We start from the raw sequence: 27,396 nt of genomic DNA on the forward strand, positions 1-27,396 counted from the left end.
TGGGCCTGTAGTTTGGGTCTATGGGGACCAGCCTGGAGTCTCAGGCCTTGAGGGCTTGCCTATCACTAGGGTAGACCTGTAAGCTTGGTCAGTGGGTATCAGCCTGGCACAAGGGTTCCCTGAGGTGGTCATGGTGCTGGGTTCTACCGTGAAGTTAGGTGTTCACTTCACTCTCTTCTCCCATACGGAAGGTATTTCTCTCCACACTGTGCTGTGTAAACTTGGGAAAGTAGTGTTGCAGGTAATACAAAACTATTCTTCTTACCCTCTTCAACGCATCTTTTTTTATGTCTGTGCTCCACCAGATACTGTAATCTCTCACCTGGATTCCATAGCACTTGTGAAGGAATTTTTTAGCCTGAATGATTGTTCAAATTGATGTTTCCATGAGGGGGCAAGCACTGGAAATGCCTATTCCACTATATTGCAGACATCACTCCTCTAGCTTGCATTTTAAAATTACCGCTATGGTTGAATATTTTAAATTGTCTCTGTTAATTTGCATTTCTTTTTTTGAATTGCCTATTGATGTCTTTTGTCCATGTTTCTATTGAAAAATTCAGTTGATATTTACTGATTTATAAGAAATTTCATATATTAAAGATTTTAACATAAGCTGCATATTTTAACATTGTTTAAAATCCAAAATTATAATTTTAAACCATACAAAAATAGCAAAACTAAAATACTGCCATATTCTTTTCCCACATCTATTGATATCATGGTGAAGCATTTCAGGAAACATTAAGAAAAAATTTTGACTCATTTTTAAGGATGATATGAAATTGAGTTAAGTTCCCACTACCTACCTTTTAAGAGAAACTTGCATCTATTTCAAAAATAGTGAACGATACTTAGGACAACAAAGTGATCCATTTTGACAAAAATGCTAAAAAGATTGAAGTGAAAAAGAGAAAAGATTGTAGAACCAGTAGAAAATATATAGAGTATATTTTATTTCAGTTACATGTGACCCAGTAATTCAATAAAATTTAAGTGTCATTATAAAAAGATTATCTTGCAGATGTACATGTATTTTGAATTGGAGGGTTTTTACAGAGTTTCCATTTCTCTCTAGGTACTTCCGTGAGATCGATGGGAAAAAATAGTTTGAATAATCAGGCTGTGACAAAGACTGGAATTTCTGTCTATGCAAAAGCAACTGGTTGGCATAAAAACTTAGCCCATAACATTGGCCTCATTAGCCTGATATTCCAGTCAAATTACTTCAGTACTGTCATTGAAAAAAAGAACTGGGATTACATATTCTCTTGGCCTTAACTAAGATTGAATCAGTGTGATTTGGGTGAAACAAGACTGAGATAGAAAAATAGGATCCCAGTGTCAGTGCTCTGTGTCCTAGGTGCACATCATTTCCTTTCTCTAGGTTTTATCTTCCTCTTCTGTAAAATGAGGAGATTGAGTTAAATGGCTTATGTGTGGTGTGTTCTTTCCAAAATGTTCTTTTAATTGTAGAACACTTTTAGACTCACAGAAAAGTTGCAAAGATAGTACAAAGAATTATCATATACTCCCCATTTAGTTTCTCCTATTTTTTTTAAATAATACAAAAGGCTGTCATAGTTTCTCCTATTATCAACATCCTATATCACCATGGAACATTTGTCACAACTAGGAAATGAACATCAATAATTACCATTAACTGCATTTGACACTTTATTTGGATGTCACCAGTTATTCTTTTTTTTTAAATTATTGTACTTTAGATTTTGGGGTACATGTGCAGATCATGCAAGATCGTTGCATAGGTACATTCATGGCAAGGTGGTTTGCTGCCTCTATCCCCCCATCACCTATACCTGCATCACCTATACGAGAACTATTTCGATATTTCTCCCCACGTTATCCCTCCCCACCCTCCCTCCTACTATCCCTCCCCTAGCCCGCCCCCAATGGACCCTGGTGTGTGATACTCCCCTCTGTGTCCACATGTTCTCATTGCTCAACGCCCGCCTATGAGTGAGAACATGCAGTGTTTGATTTTCCGTTCTTGTGTCAGTTTGCTGAGAATGATGGTTTCCAGGTTCATCCATGTGCCTACAAAGGACAAGAAGTCATCGTTTTTTATGGCTGCATAGTATTCCATGGTGTATATGTGCCACATTTTCCTTGTCCAGTCTATCATCAATGGGCATCTGGATTGGTTCCAGGTCTTTGCTATTGTAAACAGTGCTGCAATGAACATTCGTGTGCATGTGTCCTTATAGTAGAACGATTTATAATCCTTTGGATATATACCCAGTAATGGGATTGCTGGGTCAAATGGAATTTCTATTTCTAGGTCCTTGAGTAATTGCCACACTGTCTTCCACAATGGTTGAACTAATTTACACTCCCACCAACAGTGTAAAAGCATTCCTATTTCTCCACATCCTCTCCGGCATCTGTTGTCTCCAGATTTTTTAATGATAGTCATTCTAACTGGTGTGAGATGGTATCTCAATGTAGTTTTGATTTGCATTTCTCTAATGACCAGTGATGATGAGCATTTTTTCATATGCTTGTTGGATTCATATATGTCTTCTTTTGAAAAGTGTCTGTTCATATCCCTTGCCCACTTTTGGATGGGTTTGTTTGTTTTTTCTTGTGAATCTGTTTTAGTTGTTTGTAGATTCTGGATATTAGCCATTTGTCAGATGGGTAGATTGCAAAAATTTTTTCCCATTCTGTTGGTTGCTAGTTCACTCTAATGATTCTCTTCCAGGATCCATTCAGAATAGGATATTACATTGTGTCATGTTTCCCTATCTTCCTATGGTCTGTAACAGTTTTCTGACCTAGATGACCTTGACAGTTTTTAGTAGCACTGGCCAAGTTGTTTTTTTTAATGTCCTTCAATTTGAATTTTGCTGATATTGTGCTTATGTTTAAACTAGTGGTGTGCTTTGGGAGGGGTAGACCACAAAGGTGCCATTACCATTGCATCATATCAGGTGTCCATGCCATCATGTACATGCTATCACTGATGATTACCCAACTGAGGTAGTGTTTTCCAGGTTTCTTCACTTTAAATTTACTGGGTCCCTCCTTTCCAAACTATACTGGATTACTCTGTGGTCTCTTTGAGCTCTAACATACTATGAGTTTATTATTTTGCATACAGATTCCCTTACTTGCACAAATTAATTTGATAGAGTAGAATCCATCACCCAGGATTGCATACTTGTGCTGGGTAACTCAGCTGAAAGTTTTCTTGGGACCCATTTCATACTATATAGCTATATGAGAATTATCGGGTATGAGTCATAAAATGAGACTCTAACTGCTTTATGCTAACCTTTATAAAAAGTGTAGTCTACTAAGAAATGATGATACCTTTTAAAATCTTAGGGATGCTCTAATTTCTGGAAACCTTCTAACAAGAGAACCCAAACCCTACAACTTCCAGATCCCAGAGCCCTGATGATAGAGGAAAGAAAATTAAATAAATATACAGCTTTAGGGGATGCTAATGGGGATGGGAAGATAAATGGATGTCTGTTGTATATTAAGTCGAGGATTTGGAATCAGGAAATTAGGTGAGGTTTTTATTTTAACTCTACTATACAGCTGTGTGAAGATGGCACTGAAGTTCTCTCAAAGACCTGAGTTTCTCTATATTACTCTCTCTAGAGAAACACAACTACACAATCATCTCCAAGGGTAAGAAAGTAGAGAATTCAATGAGTCAATGACTTTCTGCCTTTCTCCACTTCCAGGATGGTTTTTTAAAATGGTCAATTAATGATGCTTAATGAGAATTGCTAAACTTTATTGGGCATTTAATACATGCCAGGCATTTTTTTCTAGGTGCTTTATGTATACCGACTCATTTAGTCTTCACGACAACCTTATGGAGATCTTGTTACTGTGCCCATTTTATGGTGAGGATACTGAAACAAAGAGATTAACTTAACCAAGATTCACACATTAGTTAGTAGCAAAAATGAGATTTGAACCAAGAAACCTTGGCTCCAGAGTCCCTGCTCTTTATTATAACACATAATAACTGCCTCCCTTTACATGGAGTAAAAGCCCCAAGAAGGCCAGTTTTTTTTGTTGTTGTTGTTGTTTTGTAACCAAACAATAAGTGTTATATCCTCAGAAACCAGAACAATGTCTAATACATAGGAACCAGCCAACAAATAATTATTGTATGAGAGGAGAAGACTTAAGGATCCAGATCATGAATAAACCCCATTTTGATAATATACATTGGTGACTCTTTCAGAACAACATTGTCATGGTGTCACATGGTGTCACCCTCAGAAAACCCAGAACAAACTGGGTCCTTATAACCACCACTTCATTCTCTCTAACACCTCATCTGTCCAAATCTTATAAGGCAGGTAAGAAGGTTTCATAGTTTTTCACCACTCATCGTTTTCCATCTTCTCTGTCATATCGCCTGTCTTCCCAGCCTTTTATAAGCCCTGCTCCTTAACATCAACTGTGAATAATAAGTTAATGAAAGGGTTTTTTAAATTCTAGTATCTAAACTTTGCAGAAGGACACACAGCATGTATTTATGGCTATGATTACATGATGCTAACTCGGGAAAGTGAGTTTCAAAACATCAGCTACCAGAGGTTGTGGATAAAAATCAATTAATACATTTCCGTTTTAAAAATTTAAGTACATAAAATCAAAAGGGTAAAAGGAGGAGACAGCTATGTATGTCTATTTCTTACTCTCTATAGTCAGAAGTTTTATTTGGGTCTTTTTAAAAGAACCTGGTTACTATTGCCATTGAGTACTCAAACCAGGAAAGAGAATAGGAGAAATTTAGGAATCTAAGAAACTCCCGTCATCAATAATGAAGAAGTGATTGGCAGTGATTTGGACCATAGAGAAAGGGAAAAATAGTTGAGCAGAAAATGAAGCAAAATAGAAAAGAAAAAGGAAATTTTAAAGAATTAAAAGTACTGATTCCTGTCTAAATTTATATTTTTGCTACATTGTTCATTAAACTGTTTTTCAAATTTCTCCCACCATTATGCTGCTTATTCTTCCTGACTCCACAAAGCAAATAGTAATACGAAAATAAATAAGATTTGAGTTATGGAGAGCACTTATTGATGCCGTGACATGAGATGAAACCACTAAATAATTGTGCCTGTCTGATAAGGAATACACAGATGGGCCCGTTATGCAACTGCAAATGGAGATCATATATTAAACCTGTGATAAGGTAACTAACTAGACATGTTATTTATAAATATTGCTGTAGTCTTAGAATGGAAAATATAAAATACATAGTAAATGAAAGTTTTAAGATAATATAATATAGAACTGGGATATTAAAATGATTTATTACTCTGATAGAATCTTTTCCAACCTGAGTATTGGATAAAACTAGGACCATACTAAGACCAAAAAAAAAAAAAAAAAAAGTATGCTGCAACAGAGAATAATTCATTTCATATAGGAGAGGAAAAGTAGGGATTCAATCAGGCGGAGCAACAAGAAAGGTGTCCTCATTGCCTCTGTTGTACTACCTCAATCTTTTCTTAATTGGCATTTAATTTTAATGTTTCATCGCGGCAGACTTGCAAAATGTGTTTTGTTAAACAGTTCAAGTGAAAATGCCTTTTCTTTTTTTTCTTTTAATTAGTGAAGTTCTTTCTTTCAAAAGGAATTAATTCTACCTATATATGACACAACAGCTTTTCAGGCTTTCAAAAATATTTGAAAGAGACCTCAAAACCATATTGACTACAGTTAAATTGCTTTGAAAAGAAACATTTAAGTATGTTTTATTTATGTTCATGATGTAGTGCAAGCACAGATAGTACTTTTAGTATAAAATGTGTATGTATAGCCCTAGGAAAAAAAAGAGAAAAGTTGAATGAAACTGCTGAGGCAATAGTAGCTACCATAAATAAACATGCATTACTTCCTTTATTTGGTTTTTGAAAAATGCTTCTCTGAAAACTAATAGTTTTCAATCCTGCATGTAATAGGGTTATTACCAGGATAAAACTCAGAGCTCAAGGTAATTTATCAAAGGGCTATAGTTCACTCATATGCCAATTTGATTTTTAATGTAATAAAAATGGGATTTATTTAAGATGGAAAGATAACCTGCTTTCTGTAATGTTGGCAGTCACTGCGTTTAATTCAAGTAGCATTTACTTTTGCAGTGATATTCCTTATTGCAGAAGCATCTAGTCTCACATCATGGCCACTGAAGTATCAGTCTGGTGAAATTGCTTCCCATGGGAGTTAAGTTGAAAGCTTTAAGTCATCAGGGGTCACCATCTGGGTAATGTACTTTGTATATTTTTCAGGAAGGGAACTGTCCAACATACAAGCAGATCTGTAGCTTTGACAAGCCTTGGAAGTAAAGTACAAAAGCTGTAGCATTCCCTAACCTGAAGGAACATGAAGGGAACTAGTAGGGGGAGAATGCTGACAAAAAGGGAAAACAAAGTATCTTGGAAAATATGATATGCTTTTGTCTTGGCATACTGTAAAGTAGGACATCATCCATAATGGGCAGGACTTTATTTAGATTTCAAACTTTCTCAATAGATTTATTTACTGGACTTAGAAAATAATACCCCCAAATTCTTGCAACAAATAAACATAACACACCTAGCTGAATATGTTTGCATTTTAAGGTACAAGATGAATTCCCTGAAAGCAAAGTTACATTTGCCTTAAAAGTCTTATAATTTCAAGGTTAAGTTGTATATTTATTATCAAAGCCCTATTTATTGTTAAGTATATTCAAAAATTACTGGTAAGAGAGTAGACACAAAACATCAAAAGATACATAATAACATTAAAAGGGTCCTGTCTCCTGACAGTTGCACTATAAAGATATTTCAATAAATTTAGATACCTAAAAGGAATTCTTCCCAACACCCAAATTTTCCTTATTCAGATATTTTGCAGAGATAATCCTTCAGGCCACTGGATTTCAAACTATATTCTTTGGATCTTTTGGACAGCCAAACCCTTTCAATCAAATAAATTCTGTTTTGTCTATTTTATGTATTTGGGGATTGATCATATTTAATTGCTGAATGGTTCTACTGCTTTAAAATGTTTTGAAAAGCCCAATTTTATACAGAAAACAGCAATAAAAGAGATAGAACAAAACAATGAAACTATCCATTCAGCTTAACAAAGGTTTGTTGAGCACCTGGTATTTTAAAATTATACAATAATACATGAATATATTATCATTGTAAAAGATTCTAACAATACTATGAAAATGTCAAAATATCCTTTTAGTTTTCACAGCTCCCTACTCTAAATATCAATAGTTTAGTGTGCATTTTTCAGGTCTCTTTCTATGCATTTAAATATATATGTATACACACACATATATTCTACTTAAACCAGATCATAGAATATGCATTGTTCTACAACATTTTTCATACAAATTTTAGAGCTCTTTTCATTCAGTACATACAGGTCATCCAGTGATGTGCTGATAAATGTTTAATAACAACCTTTCTGGCCCAGAAAGCCTTGATCTGCCACATTTGCTAATTCCCAGGATGTAAATATACCTGCCATGGCCAATTTCAACTGCCAAAGTAAAGTCAATGGAGGTAGAATTGGGAAGAGATGAGCACAGTCGGCTTTTGTAAACCAGTATAAGCCAGCTCCAGCATATCACTGGATCAGTCCTTTTTCTCTCTCTTTTGGACTTTTTATTTGAAATAATTTTAGACTTACAGAAAGTTACTAATATAGCACAGAATCACTGTATTCCTGTCACTGAGCTTCTCCCAACATTAATATCTTGCACAAACATAGTACAATTACTAAAACTAAGAAATTAACATTGGTATGAGGCTATTAACTAAACTTAGAGTGTAATTCAGAGTTCTCCAGTTTGTCCATGGTCTTTTCTGTTACAGGATTCTTTCTAGATCCCCATGTTGTATTTACTCATCATGCCTCCTTAGTTTCCTCCAATCTGATAATTTCTCAGTATCAGTCCTTTTAATTCTTGCAAAGGATTTCATAGTACAGGTGTACCACTCTTCCATAGATAGATACATTGGTTGTTCTAATTTTTAACTATATTAATAAAGTCAGTATATTAATGCTATAGTGAATTTCATTGCACATGCCCCCTTTATGCCCCACATGTGATTATATCTTTAGTACAGACTCCTAGAAGTAGAATGCCTTGGTCAAGGAACATTCTCAAGTTAAATTGTGGTAGATATCAAAATTGCCTTCCAAAGCTACTTTACCGCTTTACACTCCTATCAGCAATGAAGAGTACTTCCTGACTACCAATCACAGAGTTAGGTGCCAGGAACAGAAAAATGCAGAAGTCATTGTTCCTGCCTTTGAAGTGTTTAATAATGATGAGGCAGACATGTAAACAGATATCTTTAATATAGTATGGTAAATTATATGATGGGTGCTAAAAGAGAAACATCATATCCATTTGTAAAATGTTCTAGGTAGTCAAGATCATCACTACTCAATAGAAATACAATGTGAACCATATATATAATTTAAAGTTTTATAGTAGCCATGCTAAAAAAGCAAGAAGAAACAGGTGAAATTAATTTAAATAAATATTTCAATCTATCTAAAATATTATCATTTCAATGTGCAATCAATATAAAATTATTTATGTGACCTTCTATATTTTTTCTTTTATATCAAGTCTTCGACTCTGACTAGCCACATTTCAAGTGTGCAATAGACACGTGATGAGTGGCTACCATATTGGATAGCACAGGTCTAAGTCATTCAGCATGTATTTCCCACGTTTACTTCTGAAGCATTCGTGTGTGTGTGTGTGTGTGTGTGTGTGTGTGTGTGTGTGTTTTGAGTGAATGTTTGCCTCTTGAAAGAGAGTGGAATGGGGAAGGATTATTGATTATAAATGTTGCTAGAGACCACCAGTCTTATTTATGAGAAACAAAGTCCAACATCCTAACAGTATGCAGAGAGAAAACTGCAGAGAGACGTGGAGGTTTCTACAGAAATGTGTAAGTTAAGAAGAGCTTCTGTATGTGGAGTCAGCCTGCCTTGAGTTCCAAAGTCACTGATTGAATTTGGAATTGAGGACAGCCAAAACAATCCATTCGTTAACTGAACTTTGCAATGAATTTATAATTTTAGAGCATGGCTCTTTGCAATTGGATAGAATAAGAAGGATAATAATTATAAAATGTACAGGGCTCAGTACCAGGGAACATTAGTTAAAAGAGCATTAGGGACTGCCATTTTTAATCTGCTGAAAATACATCATTCCTGGAATATCTGAATAGACATAAACATTCTGTCCAACCACTGAATTTCAGTGAAATGCAAATAATGGAATGGATACTCCCTCAGAGATCTGGGTAGCATCCATCTCCATTCATTGAGTATATATATTTTTATATATGTCATAGGGAACAGTAACTTTGACCTTGCTCATGGTCAAGAGTACTTATATTACATTTACCTTAACCAGCAGTGCTCATTTGGAGGTATATATTCTGTTATGAGATTTTGGGTTTATTACTTTCTAATTCTTATTTGTTGGTGACCGGCTTGCATAGTTGGCTAGCGTACTGAGGTAACAAGGTTATGGGTCCGGTACTTATGTGTATGAGTGTTCCTACCACTCTTTGCCTTTCCGACTGAGCTCACAGTGGGCTCCTTAGTATTTCTCACACACTTCATGTAAGACTTCAGGGCTTTCTATAAATTCTGTTTTGTCTGCCTGGAACGTTCTTCCACTAGATATTCATAATGGCTTCACTTCATTCTAATCTTGGTTCAAATGTTACCTCCTCCAAGAGGCCTTCTCTGACCACCCTTACTTATTTTTACCTTCATAGCACTTATAAATACCTGATGTTATCTTGTTTGTTTGTTTTTTCTTGTTTCTGTAACAGTTAAATTCTATCTTATATTTTTATATCATGTATTTTTTATTTGTCTGTCTTAACCCACTATCCTCTCATATAAGTTTGAGAGGGTAGAGGTGTTCTTATGTTGTTTGCTGTTGTAAACTCAGAAAAATAGAACAGAGCCTGGTATAAAGTAGGCACTCAAAAAAGTATTTGTTGAATCAACATATGAATATGACTTAACATTGCCCTGTTTGTTTATTATTAATTTTACCCTTATTCTAGCCAGTTGGCTCATAATGTCTATTCTTGGGTTTGGGGGACTCACCTAAATAGTGTAGCTCTAAACATATAGCATAGATCTGGATGGGAATCCACTAGAAACTACGGAAGTTGTCTTTATACTGTATCTAAAGCTGTCATTCAGCCGGTGTGTACTGGTTATACTGTTTTAGTTGTTTATATCTGATAGCCATTTTGGTTGGCTAGTACCTATGTTTGGAGGAAATAAAGGGCCAGTAGCCTTGCCATGATACTTGTGTTTGGTCTGTAGCAAATAATTAACTTTCATTATATATTCACACAAATATATATTACAAACAGCTTGTTCCCTAGGAAAGATATAGTAAGTTCAAAAAATTACAAAGGTTCACTGCTCTCAAAGAGTGTTCTACTAAATGTGCCAATACCTCTTTATCTGTCTTGATTGGCTGGAAGCAGTCCATTTCATTTGATGGTGAAAAATTAATCCTTACCTTATATATTTTGAAGTGAATCTCACCATGCATTTTCTCACATTTTCAAATGCCCCCAGGAAACTGGTTTAACTTAAATTATATAAAATAGCCCCCTTAGTCTTCTAAATGAAAACTACTATGCCTTTTGTTACATACGGTCCATCTAATTTCACAAAAGTAATTGAACCAAGGGAATGAAACACATTTTCAATATAGCTGCTACTATCCATCATATTGAAATTATTTGGGAGGCAGGGTAGACCAAATAATTTCTGAAAAACTGAAAAATACCTCTAATTGGAACAAGTGTGTTAAACCAAACATAGAGTCCATTGGCAAGGAAATCTCAAGGCTGTCACTAACAAAGCTTTGTTAATGTGCCATACCATACCTTACTCAGAACCACTAGCCTTTGAGTTAAAATTATTTCCAATAATTGCAAGAGAAATTCATCAGGCAACACTGGCCTTAATCCAAAGAAAAGGGTAGAAACCAATTAAATGCTTAAAAGTTTTAAGGATAAATTGGGAAGTAGGTGTAAGAAATCTCTTTAGCTTTAAAAGAGGATGAATGATTTTTAAATAGGCTATCCTTCTCTGTTCTCAGTCACTAATTCAAATATTATACATGAGTGTTACACATACTAATTAACCCCTTTCAGTTCATCTAAGAACACAAAGAGAAATATGAAATGGCTTATGAGCAGATTCACTTTTTTTTTTTTTTTTTTTTTTGCCTTTTGGTAGGATTTCGTTGATGTTGAAAAATGCAATGAGAAAACAAATAAGAGGTTCTCCAGCTTTTTGCCCTAAGCACTGTTTTCCCCTAACATTCTCTCCCTTCAGTGACTTCATTCACTCTCACAACTTCAACTATTGCCTCTGTACATATATGAGTTTTCAGTCTTTTTCTAGCTCTAATACCCTCCAGAACTTCAAACCTCCTGTAGTTAGTATTCACTATCTGGATGGCCCGTCAGTCCCAGAAACCCAACAGCCCTAAAGGCTGAATTCATTGCATTCTTTTCATCTTTTTCATCCTGTCTCAAACCACATATTCAAATAGTCATCAATCAACAAAACACAAATCCAGTACCAACTATTTGTAGCAAGTGCTAGGCTAATAAAGAATTCTCTATTAATGGTTCCACCATTGTTTCAGTTAGGCTCAAAACCTTAACCATTTTGGATTCCTCCCACCTTTTCCTCACATTTTTCTATGCTCTCCCCCAGCACACCTATACACATGCATGAATGTGTGTGTACACACACACACACACACACACACAGAGAGAGAGAGAGAGAGAGAGAGGACTTGATGCCAAATCCCTAAACGCCATGTATGCAATTTCTCCTTAAGAAATCTTCTTTGCATTCCCACTGCAAATAACTGAGACACTCCTGTGACACTACTCTAATTGAGGCACTAATCACTTCTTTCCTAGATTATTGCAATGACATCCCAATTGATTTATTTGCCAAATCTTTAGGTCTCCAATCCATTCTTCTCCACACTACTACTGGATTTATCTTTCTGCAAAGGAAGTTTTTATTATATCAGTCATTTGCCTAAAAACCTTCAATACTCCCTACTATCCTCCTAAAGAAAATTCTGATAATATCACTCATCCTCTCAAAAAATAGAAATGCTTGTCTGTTGCCTAATAAATTGAACCCAAATGTATAAGTGTGGCACTCATTGTCCTCCACAATATGGCTCTAATCTTCCTTTCTGCCTTAACTTCCACTACCACCAGCACATAGCTAAGCTCCAGTGAACCCCAGCAACTTCTTTTGCCTCAGAGACATCCTGTACTTTACAAAGTCATATTTTGTGCAGCCCTGTCCCTGCTCCCCACCCATTGTTGTCACCTGTCAAATCCCTACACATCCTTCTACTCCCACTTCCTTCAAAAATTATTCTTGAGCAGCCCAACCTATTTTAATCTGTTGTTCCTTTAAACCATTTCTTTTAAAACAAAAGCTTCCTTTTTTCCAGATGGCAAACATCACACATGTTCATTGTGAAAAATACGGAAAACACAGAAATCATAAAGAAAACAATAAAAATTCTCTGTAAGCTTCCCATGCTGTTAACATGTTGCTACATATTCTTCCAAACCTTTTTTTCTCAGACACGAACACGTGCACATATACGCAAACACACACACTTCAGATCACACTATTCATAATGTTTAGGGGCCTAATATTTTTCATCTGATGCCTTATGAATATTTCCCATGCCATTGCATTTTTTTCTGCAACATGATTTTTAACAGCCACATAATCTTGTATTATTTACTATCTCATCAGTTATTTGATTATTCCCCTCTTGATATTTAGATTGAGCATAATGTTCTAATATTATTGTCAGATGTTACAATAGATAGCGTTGTACTTTGGCAACATTCATAGTTAATTCATAGAAATTAAATTGTTGGCTTAAAAGGTAAATCAGATTTTAAGTTCATTTGATTAATGGTGCCACATTGCCCACCAAAAAGGTCACTGTATTTTTATACTGTTATCAGGAGTGTATGAGAGTGCCCATCTTCCTGCACAGTGACCAACACTGGGTACTTTTTAATCTTCTGATAGCAGTTTGAACCTGTGTTACATCAATCATTATGCATAACATTATTTTATCCTGGTACTGCTACCAAATCCCACCCTAATAAGCATCTAGACATTACCACCTGCAGCAACTATCATAGGGCTTTATGCATACTAGGCATTCAGGAAATATTTGCTGAACTGAGTTGAATTAGAGCCATAGAGAAGGTCTTCCATGTTCTCATGATAGTCTGTCCACCATTACTCTGTAATAATTTCCATATGGAAACCAGTGTTACATAACTAAAAGAAATGGAAAAGCAAAGGGTCACAGCAGTGAGAGGCTAAGTCTAATTGTACTATAGTTGATACCAATTTCTAATCTTATCATTGGCATAGGTTTGGCCTCAAAATGTTAACAACAGCTACTTTAACAACTGTTAGTACCCATATATGTGTTGTAGTATGCGAGTAGCTACATGTATGATGTATAAGCATAAATTCCCAGTTGCTCGGACTAACTAAAAGAAAACTATTCATAACATTTTTAGGTGCAAAGGGATACCTAGCTTGGAGATCATCTAAATGAGTCTGGAATAAGTTAATGTATGGCTTGTTCTCTTGCAGCAGTACATTTGTTCGGCTTGACTTGGCAGTTGCAACCAGTTGAAGGAGAGCTGTATGCAAATGGAGTTAGCAAAGGGAACAGAGGCACCGAGTCCATGGACACTACTTACTCTCCAATTGGAGGAAAAGTTTCTGATAAATCAGAGAAAAAAGGTACAGTGATCAAAATGATTGGCTGACTGTTGATTACTTTTCTTCTAATTTGGTGATTAGGACCATATCTGAGATGGTTTCACTTCACATTAAATTTCATGATCACTTGAAAGAAGTCCTCTACATAGACAGAATAAATGCATGTAAATATCTTGTGAAAGCAAATTTTCCTTGTCTCCAGTGCCTTGAGTATAAACCAATTAAACTTTTCAAATATGTTGGCAATTTTGAAAATAGATAAATATTTACAGAATGGAGGCTGCAATACAATGGAAATTGCATTTCGCATATAACGACCCTAAAGCAATGAAGAATTTTGATTAAGTTCTCTGTGTCCAAGCCCATCATTTATATATAACATTTTACAAAGGGTATATGGAAATTTCTTCTGTTTGTAATAAGAAAAAGCTTTTTCTGCTTAATGTAAAGGTGAACGTTTATGTCAAAGTTGGATAACATGATTTTTTTCTAGTTGGGGAACATGAATTCTTCCTAGTTGGGAGAAAGAAAAAAAAAATCACTTTGAGTCCTGAACTGTTAAGTTTAACCAACATGAGTTTGAACTACCTGACTTATTTATAATAAGTGTCACAGTACCAGCACTCCCAACATCTTATTCACACTGAATGATCTTAGTCTTAACATACAAGCAGTTAAAATAGCTGGAAGTTCATATTTTTATTGAAATAGGATTTAGTACATAGGGACTTGAGCCTTCTAAAATTCCAGGAGGTCAATTTTAAAAGTAGACATTGAGAATAATATGTATAGCCAGCAATATCCTGGGTAATTTTAGGAGATCAAAAATAAATAAATGAATGAACGACCCAAACCTTACCTCCAAGAAGCTTTCAATTTTATACAGGTGATAACATAATCTTATTTTGGTTCATTCGTTGCAAGTAAGATATCATTTTTTAATACGGTAGTTATTTGGGTTAGTACTCTTCCCTTGTGTTTTTAATTCCTTTGGTGGTTGGGGGGGGGTTGTTTGTGGGTTTTGTTTCATTTTGTTTTTGTTTGTTTTTGAATAGGTAACTTTAATCCATGCTTAAGTAAAAATTAATACTTAGGGTTCAGGAAAATATTATGGTTTGTTCTGGTTTTCAATTGGTGATGCAGCTTGCTGTATGTTCTCATTTGAAAATACTTGTTTCTACCCTGGACTGACCTTTCTCAGCAGTTTCACTGTTACTCCTGAGAGTGGCTGAGGAGAGTAGATGGGTTAGAGGTGGCAGAGGAAATTGTCTGCCACTCTTACTTCTCAGATTTTTCTTCCTTATCTCCCTTACCTGCTTTTTGTCCGTTACCTTCTCATCTACTAGTTTATCCCTTTATATCTAAAGGTAGGAGAGCTATCATTTGGTATTATCTGCCTAGGGTTTCTTGCCATTCACACTAAAAATCAGAATTATCTGTCTGAGGAAAATGAAACAGGCAAGACAACAGGTCATCACATGGTTGTACTTAGAGTATATTTGATTTTATATTCTAATTTAGATCTCTGATGATTCCTTTCCATAAAGTAAGTTGATGATGATAGCTAAAATTAACTTAAAATTACCATGCGTCCAGAATTGTTCCAGATACTTTACATGGATTATATCATGAAGGTCACATTGTGGTCCCTGTTGTCCAAATGAGAAAAAGAGGCACAGAGAGGTTAAGTAATTTGCCCAGTGTCACAGAGCTAGTAAGTGGTAGTCTGATTCCAGAGTCCAGTCTCTTAACTTCTACACTGTACTAAAATCCTCATATGGAACATCTGTGAAGACCACAAAAAACTTTTTACGCAATGAAAGCAAAGCCCCAGAGTCTACTCATGATAGATTTTAGAGAAATTCTACTCACCTATATTTTTAATATGTTGTGACAAGTTTCATAAATGAAAACTGCTTTAAGTTTCTGCTCAATTATAACAACAAACAGAGCAAACCGACTTTATTAAGAAAAATCATTATGGGTTGATGCCTCATATACCAAGTTGTTAGCTTAACCTGACTTTTTATGGAAGCCTGAATAAAACCTTAACTATAACTGCACATCGTGGCTCTGCTATATTAGGTCTTTACTGCATATTACTTATTGAGTCAAAACTTAGCTCCTTTTTTTTTACTGCCAGATGCATACTAATCCAAACCTTGCAGAAGATGTAATACAGCAGAAGGGTATTTTCGAATGTTCAGTTGTATCCTTTTATGATTTTCTACATAACACACATCCCATAAATACAGCTCTAGAAGCTTGTCTTGATAGTGTATGCACTAAAATATGAAACTGACAATGAGACCATTCTTTCTAAATTTTTTTCTCTTCTCTCCTAGAAGATTGGGCATTATAGCACTGTGGTTAAAAGCCTGGATTCTAGAGTCAGAGAGACCTGGCTTTGAATACTAACTGTACTATCATTGTCTCTCCAACCTCAAGAAATTGACACAACCTCGCCCAGTCAGTGCCCTTATCTGTAACTTAAGGGTGATAATAATAGTACCTGTCTCATATGGTCATAGTAAGGAGTAAATTATACAATTGGTATAAACCATATAACATAGTCCCTGCCACATTGCCTAATTTAGCAGCAGTTATTATTGGACCAAAAGATTGGAAAATCACCTTGATGTTTTTGAACTTCATTGACATTCCGTTAGGTGCTATAGAACCTGGTTTCAAACTAGTATGAACTTTGTAGTGAATGATGACATTCTTGAGATTGAAATGTTTTCTCTCTTTAAAGTTTGGTCTCTGCTTACCAATCTAAAATCTAATATTTTTAAACTATTATCACTATCATTATCAGATAATGGATAAGTAGAATGGCACTTTTTAAAGAAACATCAAATTCTACTGGAATTGGTTTCCCATTAACAGTTGTTTTATATATATGCTTCTCATGAGAAAATAGAATGTCCTCACCACTTAGTTATCCAAATGAAAGAGAAAGAGTATTTGATTATAGACATTTAGTATGCTAAAAAATTTACGAACACGCTAGAATTTCAGTAAGCACATATAAGTCACAACCACATCCTGTAATCTACTAGAAAAATCTTAGTTTTCATTATTAAATAAATATTTACAAAATTGAAAGTATTGTACCACAACAGTCCCTCGCTACATTAGAAGCTTACAAACTAGTCATAACTATTTAACGAGTAAACATTATGTAACACCTGCTTTAAACAGAGCAGAGGATCAGAAAAAATAAAAGATTTATTCCTAGACATGAGTTATGTAATGTCTATAAATAAAATTAAAAATAACTACCATGTAACTTATCAACAAATATAGAATGTTAAAATCTTAAAGATTATCAAATCCAACATCCTTATTTAGAAATGAAGAAAATTAAGTCCAGAAAAGTTGAGATCACACAGAAAGAACTGGGACTAGAAGAGAAGATGCTTAGTTTTGTTTTATATTTTTCACCTGTTACTGTAATAGTATAAGACAAACTAAATATATAAATTTCTGAAAAGGTTTTCAATAAGGAATTATCACAGAGAAAAACTGAACAAGTAAAGAATTGACTTTATTCAGGCTATTGCAATAGAAAGGTTTTGTCTTGGTCTTATATAGGAAGGGGTAGATACATGTGAGATGATTTACTAGTGGAATTGTGTTGCAATCAGGGGAAGTATCAGTTAGCTGAACAGGAAATGTGTATCTTCTTGTCTAAATTGTTTATGAGACAAAGAACGGGAAATTGGAGGTTCTGTATCTGGTCTTACAGTGGGTTCAGGCAATAGGGGAAAAGTCTGTGTTTGCCCTGTTCAGGGGTGGGATTATAGGTGAGTCTTAGGGGCATCATGAGAAAGAAGGGACAAAGAGTTTTGTCTTAAGTCGTTTAGGGAAGGTTGTTTTATATGTGTTTGGGCTTTTGTTTGTTTGTTGTCATTGTTATGTTTTGTTTTGCTTTGTTTCTTGCATAAGCCATTTCCCAGGACACAAAAAAGTGGGAGAATTTCCCCAACAAAAGGTTGGGGAATTTCTTAAGCAACGTTGTTTTCCAGGTGCATTAGGGCTCAGGTAAAGTCCCATATTGTCAGTAGCAATATAAATGAAGACAAAATTTATTGGGTAGTGGAAGATACTCAATTCCTGCAGGTTGTATGCCAAAATAGAACACTGGGAACAAAGAAGGATGGGTGAGGAGAGCAAGAACTAAAGAATACTAAAAGCAGGCTTTATCTCCATTACAATTTTGCAAAAGTTGGCCTTGGGGGAAAGTGGCATTTCTTTTAAATTCATCCCGCACGATCTATCTCCACAAAGTTGAAAAAAAATGACATTTTTCTAGTCAGTGTCTGCTGAATATACGACCATGTAAACAAAATACAACTGATTGATATGACACAATTTATAGCCTGTCATGAAGATGCTTTAGCCAAGACCACATAGTGACGATAGCCTCACTTCTCTGGGTTCCAGTTTCTCATCTGAAAAATAAGGGAGTTGGCTTTCAACCTTTTCTAGGGGAAGGGAAGAGGGGGTGGTGAGTGGATAGTGAAACCGTTTTTACAAATGAAATCTTACCCAGAAATTACAAATTCAAATAGAAAACAGATAAAAGCCAAGTTTCTCCAGATATGGTGAGGGAAGGGGGCAGATTCCTGGCAAAACTCGCATTCCCTTCGTCTTTGCTTTCTTTGCCCTTTATCCTCTCAGCAGCTGCTAAGGCTTTGACAAAACACAGGCTAATTTATCTCTAAGATCCCTTTCAGCTGTATACACTATGAGTTAGTGCATTCAAATTCTGCAGTTAAGGAAGAACAATGAGCCAATACAAGTAAAAGTGGACCTATCTTTGCAGAAGGGATATACTTCTGGAAAGAGGTGAAATGTATGTCTATAAAGTTAGTAAACCGCATTTGCCATTTAAAGTACTTGCAGGGAATTCTGTTGTAATTCAAACAATTAATTCCCAGTTTTCTACCTTGTAAGTTTGGAGTTTTGACATGTATGTAACACTAACAGCTTGCACTTAGAGAACATTTACAATTTTAAAATATTTTAATGTCTTTTAGCCATGTAATAGTTTTATTCTGCGGCAGCTATTGTTACCTGTTTTTTGGTGGTGGTGGTTTTTTTTTTTTTTTTGAGACAGAGTTTCACTCTTGTTGCCCAGGCTGGAGTGCAATAATGCAATCTCAGCTCACTGTAACCTCCACCTCCTAGGTTCAAGCGATTCTCCTGCTTCAGCCTCCCGAGGAGCTGGGATTACAGGCATGCACTACCACACCCAGCTAATTTTGTATTTTTATCTTTCAGTAGAGACAGGATTTCTCCATGTTGGTCAGGCTGGTCTCAAACTCCCGACCTCAGGTGATCCGCCCGCCTGCGCCCCCCAAAGTGCTGGGATTATAAGCGTGAGCCACCGTGTTGGCCTTGTTACCCATTGTTTTATAGTTGAAAAGGAAAACACAAGAAAGTTAAGTGACTTGCCTTGCTCAATAGACATAACTAAAGGCAGAGCTGAGATTGTGATCCAGTTTCTCCTTACTGTTAGCTCAGCACCCTTCCTTGAGCCTTTTCTTTCCTTTTTCAAAAAAAATCCTTTCTCAAGGCCAGTTTGTTTAAATAACAGCTATCTTGATTAAAATTCCGAATGCATTCAGTTCAAATACTGTACTCTTCTTTAAGAGTACTTGGCAAATCTTATATTTCACAATCCTTTCAGCGAGCACTTTCCCTCTTCCACAAAGCAAAAGATACACACACATACATACCACAAATACTCTTGGGAATTGAAAACGAAATTACAGTGCAAAATGTACCATCCATTTACAGCCACCTTTAATTGTGAAACTATCCAGAAGGAGTGTGTGTGTGTGTATTTTGCTTTTTTTTTTTTTTTTTTTTTTTTGCTTTGCTTTATTTGCTGCGTACATACCTTGGAACATTTTGCACAATGACAATTGTGGACCTGAAATAACAAGATAAATTCTAATTTACTTACAGTTTTGCAGATATTTATTTCACAGACTCAGTCAGTAGATAAAGGTTTATTATGTGGTACCAAACTAAAAACCTCCACCAACCCCACCCAGGTAATCATCATGCATTTAGATGGAACACAGTCCTGCAGTATAATGGTTCTGCAATATTGGTTCATAGGACATGTGGATATTCAGCTGCCCTTTGAGTCAACCCATAGTTTCAGTATCTTTGACTTAAAGGATATTACAGCCCAAGATATTGAGGTAGAATTGGGAATAATTCATACAAGCACAACAAACCACATGAATAAAATAGTAGTAATGCACTAACAAAGACAACAATGTTGGGAGTGTAACAGTATTATTTTTAAAGATTGATGGCAAATTACAGTAAATGTTTCCTATAATGCTATATAGATGTTTCCCTAACATAAGGTTTCAGAGGGCCCAGCTAGAGTGCTGCAGCTTGTTTTCAACTATATTAAATCACTTTATCAATATACTTCAGTTTTAACAAAAGCTTTCCTAAAGCATACTGGAGACTTGACTTCTAAAATAGATTTATGGAAAGGATTCCCTATGCTAAAAGACAAACTTACTTATTGTATAAAAAAATTTACGTTAAATGTCCTTGGCCAAATATGTCTAATGTTTCATTCTTGTTTCATTTTAATCCTCATTTTACTTTAAAAAAAAAAAAAAAACTAATACACACCTTTCCTGTGATGCAATAAGAAATAAGTCTGTCTTGTGGTCCTTCTAGTCTAACGGTCTGCATCTGACAGGGTCACTAAGTTGTATGCTGTAGAATTCTATATTTATCCTCCTGGACTAGTCCTTCCAAAGCTAAGGGATCTTCCCATCACATTTTTGCAACATTTTAGTTTTATGAAGGAGGTAGTCCATTGTAGAAGTTTATCAGCCATGTGCGTGTGTGTGTGTGTGTGTGTGCGTGTTTGTTTGTTTTTTTTTTTTTGAGAGGAAGTCTCACTCTGTCACTCAGGCTGGAGTGTAGTGCCACAATTTCGGCTCACTGCAACCTCCACCTCCCAGGTTCAAACAATTCTTCTGCCTCAGCCTCCCAAGTAGCTGGGATAACAGGTGCCCACCACCATACCCAGCTAATTTTTGAGACGGGGTTTTTTAGTAGAGACGGGGTTTCACTATGTTGGCCAGGATGGTCTTGAACTCCTGACGTCAGGTGATCTGCCTGCCTGAGCCTCCCAAAGTGCTGGGATTCCAGGCATGAGCCAATGCACCCGGCCAGCCATGTGTATATTTAATTCTGTTGAGTATCCGTTTATATCTTTGAACCTGTATTACTTTTCAAGGAAGTTCAAACATCTACTAGCTTTTTTTGTGTAGTCCAATGTAATGCTAGTTATTTGAAGTTTACTTTTGAATATGAAGTTTTAGAGTTCCAGAATTTAATGCACAAATCTGCATTTTTCCTGTGTGTAACTTTTGTAATCTCCTAGATGATAATCACATAATTCTTTTTTAGCCTCCACATGTCTAATATTAAGAGCCCTTGCGTTGACTTCTGTATTCTTCTTGTAGCTTCTATTTTCCCTTTGTCATTTTAATGGTCATTTTCTATTCATTATAATTATACTGAAAATGTCAACCACAACTCTACACAGATACCATCGTCTCTTCTTGGTTCTCTTCTAGGAAAGGGAAGAATAACAGTTAAAAAGTTGGGTTGAAAGAGAAATGAAACCTGACCACCTCAAATGCTAGATTAAACTAATATCAAGGGAAGAAAAATGAAATTCTTAGTATTCGGAAACACAGAAGCTTGTGATTTTTAATACTATATGAGCCAAGCTGCTACTTTAACTGTACTAAGTACTGTGGAAAGCTAACAAATAAAGCAGAAGACATAGTGCTTGCCCTTGAGTAGATTCCTATTACACAGGAGAGCTGGAAGAAACATGCATACATACACATACAATACAAACAACATGCAACAAACTTGTACAGAAATAAGAATAAGATGGTTAGGTGACTAAGGCTTAAAAGAAAGAAGATGGAAATCTGACTTTTTTTGGATAAGTAGTTTGAGCCAGACCTTGGAAAACAAGAAAAATCACTCCTAGTGATCTTGAGAAGTACATATTTAAGAGAATGGAATAATTGAGTACTGAGGGGGAAATGCAGATGGTCATAGCCTAGGTGGTAAGTGGGTAATGGAGCAAAGAGGCAGCTGATAGAAACAGTTCAGCAAGAAGAGGGAAATAAACAGTATGATAATTAGACAAAAGGGAAGTTGGGTCATGTTATTTGCTTTTTTAAAAAATTTTTTTAAAGAAGAAAGACTTTTTTTTTTTTTTGAGATGACCTTTTGCCCTGTCACCCAGGCTGGAGTGCAATAGCACAATCTCAGTTCACTGCAACATCTGCCTCCCTGGTTCAAGCGATTCTCCTGCCTCAGCCTCCCAAGTAGCTGGGATTACAGGTGCACACCACCATGCCCAGCTAATTTTTTTGTATCTTTCATAGAGACAGGGGTTTCACCATGTTGGCCAGGCTGGTCTTGAACTCCTTGTGATCCACCTGCCTTGGCCTCCCAAGGTGCTGGGATTACAGGTGTGAGCCACCGTGAGAGACTTGTGTGTGTTCGAAGACAAACAATAAGAATCCAATAGAGATGGAGACACAGAGTATGAGTAAGAAAGAAGACTGAGAAGGGACCAAAGTCCCAGCAGAGGCAGGGGAGAAGAGGAGGGAAGAGCCTTAGAGATAAACTGGACATCAAATTGTATAGCATACTGAGTATGAAAGAGGTATTTTGATATTTTAATAATGAGATAGGAGCTGAAAAAGAGGACACAGTAAGTGTGGTAGCATCTACTACTATATTATTATTATTTATTACTCTCTGCCATGAGTTTTGCCTGTGAGAAGTTTTAATTCATATAATTGAAGATTTTCTGCATGCCTAAAAGGTAGAAATCAAAGGCTATAGCAATATGGCAAGTTCTGAGCACTGGTGCCTATGCTTCTCTTTCTGGAGGCCTAGTACAACATGTGTCATCCCCTCATTACTCTGAACTATGTGATAGGTAGTTCATCATATAATTGTTTTATTAAATGCCCAGTAAGTAGTTGTCGAAAATGTAGACAGATGTGAATGTTCTATCCTCTGGGGACTTATATTCTAAAATAAAGAAGGGGGAACTGGATTAACTGAGCTATAATCAGCCATCCTGCCACCATCCAAAGATAAGAAGGATGTGATCATAATAACTGGCATATAACAGTATCTAACATTGTATTAAATATAGAAAATGGGCATCCCTGATGTGTACTACCAATCACACATTCTAAAATACTGGCCGGGGATAGTTCAGCTTCTAGGTCACAAGTACTATTCTAAAACCACTTGGAAATACATCAAAACTCTTGTGACAGTACATGACGGTTTGTATGTATATGCTATGCCAATTCACACTAACTGTATTTTTGTGACAGCTTTATTGAGATGTAGATTATATAGCATAATTGTGCGCTAATTTAAAGTACACAGTTCAGTGATCTTTGGTGTATTCAGAGTTGTGTAGCAATCACCAATGTTTAATTCTAGAACATTTTCATCACATCAAAAAGAAACCTCATAGCCACTGGTCGTCACTCCATATCCCCACCTCCCTGCAACCCCTGGCAACCACTAATCTACTGCTTGTCTCTATAGATTTGCCTATTTCTACATTTCATATGAATAGAATCATATAATATGTAGCAATGTATCAATACTTCATTTTATGGCTGAATAATATTCCATAGTATGGGTATACCAAATTTTGTTTATCCATTCATTAGTTGATAGATCTTTTGTGGATTTTTACTTTGGGGCTATTGTGAATAATGATTCTATGAAAATTCATGTATAAGTTTTTATTAGAAAACCTGTTTTTAATTCTTTGGAGTATACACCAAGTTGTGGAATGACTGGTTCATATGGTAATTCTGTGTTTAACATTCTATGTTTAACAGTTCTTCAACTGATGAACTGTTTTCCAAAGCGGCTGCACCATTTTACATTCCCACCAGCAATGTATGAGAATGCCAGTTCTCCACATCCTTACACTTGCTATTGTCTGTTGTTTTTATTTTAGCCATCCTAATGTGCGTAAACTGGTATCTCATTGTGGTTTTTATTTGCATATCCCTGATGACTAATGATGCTAAGCTTCATTTACTGTTCTTATTGGTCATTAGTCTGTCTTCTTTGGAGAAATGTCTATTCAGATCGTTTGCTCTTTTTTCAATTACTTAACTTTTTATCGTTGCATTGTAAGCCTCCTTAATATAGCATAGATACAAGTCCTTTATACAATATATTATTTGCAAATGTTTTCTCCCATTCTGTGGGCTGCTTTTCCATTTTCTTGATAGTGTCTTTTAAACCACAAAAGTTTTTAATTTTGATGAAATCCAATTTACATATTTTTCTTTATTATTTGTGATTTGATGTCATGTCTAAGAAACTGCTGACAAATCCAAGGTGACAAAGATTTATACCGGTATTTTTATCTGAGAAATTATACAGTTTTATCCCTTACATTTAGGCATTTGATCCATTTGAGTTGTTTTTTTGTATATGATATGAGGAAGGGGGTTGAAGTTTATTCTTATGCATGTGGATATCCACTTGTTCCAGTATCATTTGTTGAAAATCTTATTATTTCTCCCATTGAATTGTCTTGGTGACCTTGCTGAAAATCAGTTGACCATAAATGTGAGGTTTCATTTCTAGATTCTCAATTGTATTCCATTGATCTATATATCTATCCTAATGCCAGTACTCATTATCTTGATTAGTGGAGGTTCATAATAAGTTTTGTAATCAGGAAGTGTGAGGACTCCAACTTTGTTCTTTTTAGATTGTTTTAGTTATTCTGGGTCCCTTGCATCTCCATATTAATTTTAGCATCAATTTGTCTATTTCTGGAAAAGAAAAATGATAGTTGGAATTTTGACAGGGATTGCACTGAATCTGTAAATCAATTTGGGAAGTACTGCCATCTTAACAATAATAAGTCTTTTGGTCAATGAACATAGGATATCTTTCCATTTATTTAGGAAATCTTTAGTTTCTTTCAATTATATCTTGTAGTTTCTCAGTATACAAGTCTCACAGTTTCTTTTATTGAATTATTTCTAAGTATTTTATTCTTTTTAATGATATTATAATTGGACATTCTCTTCTTAATTCCATTTTGGAGTTTTTATTACATATAGTCATATTTATTCACAAATTTTTGAATTTTTTGCAATTGGAAATATTTTCTTTCAAGAGGTATTTTATTCCACCTTGACCCATGAGTCTGAGTAAATGTTTGAATATGTAACCATTTGAGGATACATTTGTGCTTTATATCAATTTTAGTTTTCATCAAGAAAATTCAAAGTAATTGGCTACTTCATGTACCCATTGATAATCTGTACACAGAAACTTCTACAAACATTATTTGTATTACACCACGTAAGATTGTATAGCAAGTCACAAGAGCCTTCATAAATTTGGAAACTCATTTTTCTGAACGCTACCTAATGGTCAATAGACCACACAAGAAGAACTGTGAAACTTTAAAGTTTTTTGGGAATGTGGAAGTTTTTACAACAAAATTTAAAGAAATCCTTCTAAATAGAGAATTATGTCTTTGAAATGATATATGTCCAAAAACAGATATACAGAGTCAAAATTGCAACTCAAAATAAGTCCTTTAAGGATAAGATTTAGCAATGCCATTTCACTTCTACCTGAGAAGATGTAAGCAATAATAAACAAGCTACTATACTGGTATCTGTAGTCTTTTGATGTTTAGATGTAATTGTTTACCCTTATACAAGTAATGTGTTTCTCAATTGTGAGATTTGTTAATTAACTTTTCTACACAGTGAGCTATCTATTATCAGTGTCAGTGAGATAGGAGGATTTTACTTATAAACATATTTTACTCACAGTTAATTATCAAGGCCTATGTGTGTAAATAGTTAAAATTCTTACTCTCAGCAGTAAATTCTTGAAATCTACTTACTGGACATTTAATAAAAACAATTATAAGATGACCTACCTGTCACATAGTTGAGAGTAATGAAAAAGTTGTACATTTTGACTAAAACGTCAAAATATATTATCAAAATTACTATCAACAAAAAATTATCAACATTACTGTTTTATTAATTCATCCAAGCAGTATTTACCAAGTTCTCACTAGGTACAAGCTTCATTCTTCCTTTTCTTTTTCTCTTGACTACTCTTGGGTAATATAATGGATACAAAAAGCATGTGTAATACATAATTGAGAAAATCTACCCCTGAAAAATTGAGAGTTGAATACATATTTTTCTTTAATAGTTCAAATAAGGAAAATTACATTAAGCTACATAGATGGACAGTAGCTTTCTACTTACCTTTTAGATGGCTTTTGCTATATCCCTTTAATTTCTTTACAGCATTTAATCACAGGGAAAAGGTTAGTTCCACCTCCCATTTTGCTCCAAGCACTGCTAATCTAAATTTGCAAAGACTTGTTACTGTTAAACAAATATTATATTTAAAGGAACATAAAGAAGATGATACTTATGAGACACATACTAGGTCTAATTTGGCTGAAAAACACACCAATATCTTTTAACATTTTTGAAAATGTTACAGGGTGGAGTAAAGGACAATATGCTCTTAATGCTGGACAACATAGCTTAGATGCTTTATGAAACTTGCAAATGTCTTTAAAATACAATTCCGATTGCTGTTATGGACTATACCATAGCCGTTAATTTAGTCATTTTTACCTTAAAACTTAATGGTGGAATCTTTTTAATGACCATGTGTCAGTATCTTCTACCAATATTCAACTGAGTTTTGCATAGGATCATAGAATGCAGCATGTCTAGCTATATTAAATAGAAAAAATAAATACACACATATAACATATATGCAGTATATAGTTATTTACCTCCTATTTTATATGGACAATGTTATTCATAATCATGTAATTAGTAATCAAGCATGTATCTGAGTTTAGATATAATGGAATCTTGATTTAGGTGATACGGCCACTGCACACATTATCTGCCATCAATTCCAGGCCTCTTTTTTTTTTCACCTTCCAAGTATCTTGACCTTTTCTTTTTGAACTAAGTTACCATCACTTAGTGTGCCCTCCTTCAACACAGCCTGTCTACTATTGGTTTTTCCTGCTCAGCAGTTGATGCCTGTGTTGCAACCTATAAAGAGAGTGTTTAGCTCAAACTAAATTGGTAGATATTGGTGAGACTGTGATAAATACAGTACTGCACAGCTTGATATGATCTGTGGCTCTCTGCATTTAATCTCAAATTTGTGCAAGGAAGTATTTTCTAACTGGAGAATATGGTCTTCCTAGGTTTTCCAATATACTTTAATATAATAAGTGATTAAATGCCAATTAGAACATGTATATTACCAAAAAAAATCCTGTACATTAATGTTATATTCTATCTCTGCTGTTGACAATTTGCAAACAAAGGATCAAAGTCAATGTTAAGTTTGGCCAAATATATTCCATTTACCTAT

General features: G+C 35.1%; 1 protein-coding gene across 1 annotated transcript in view; it reads left to right on the forward strand.

The window, feature by feature from the left end:
- Window positions 1-27,396, forward strand: part of TENM1 (teneurin transmembrane protein 1) — a 789,930-nt gene that overhangs the window by 495,054 nt on the left and 267,480 nt on the right. Inside the window, exon 8 of the mRNA XM_012475269.3 lies at window positions 13,741-13,893. Within this exon, the coding sequence (XP_012330692.2) occupies window positions 13,741-13,893 (153 nt within the window). The remainder of the gene's footprint in view (window positions 1-13,740; window positions 13,894-27,396) is intronic.

This window comes from Aotus nancymaae, unplaced genomic scaffold (genome assembly GCF_030222135.1).
Source record: "Aotus nancymaae isolate 86718 unplaced genomic scaffold, 86718_ANA_hifiasm-v0.15.2.pri h1tg000004l, whole genome shotgun sequence".
NCBI lineage: Eukaryota > Metazoa > Chordata > Mammalia > Primates > Aotidae > Aotus > Aotus nancymaae.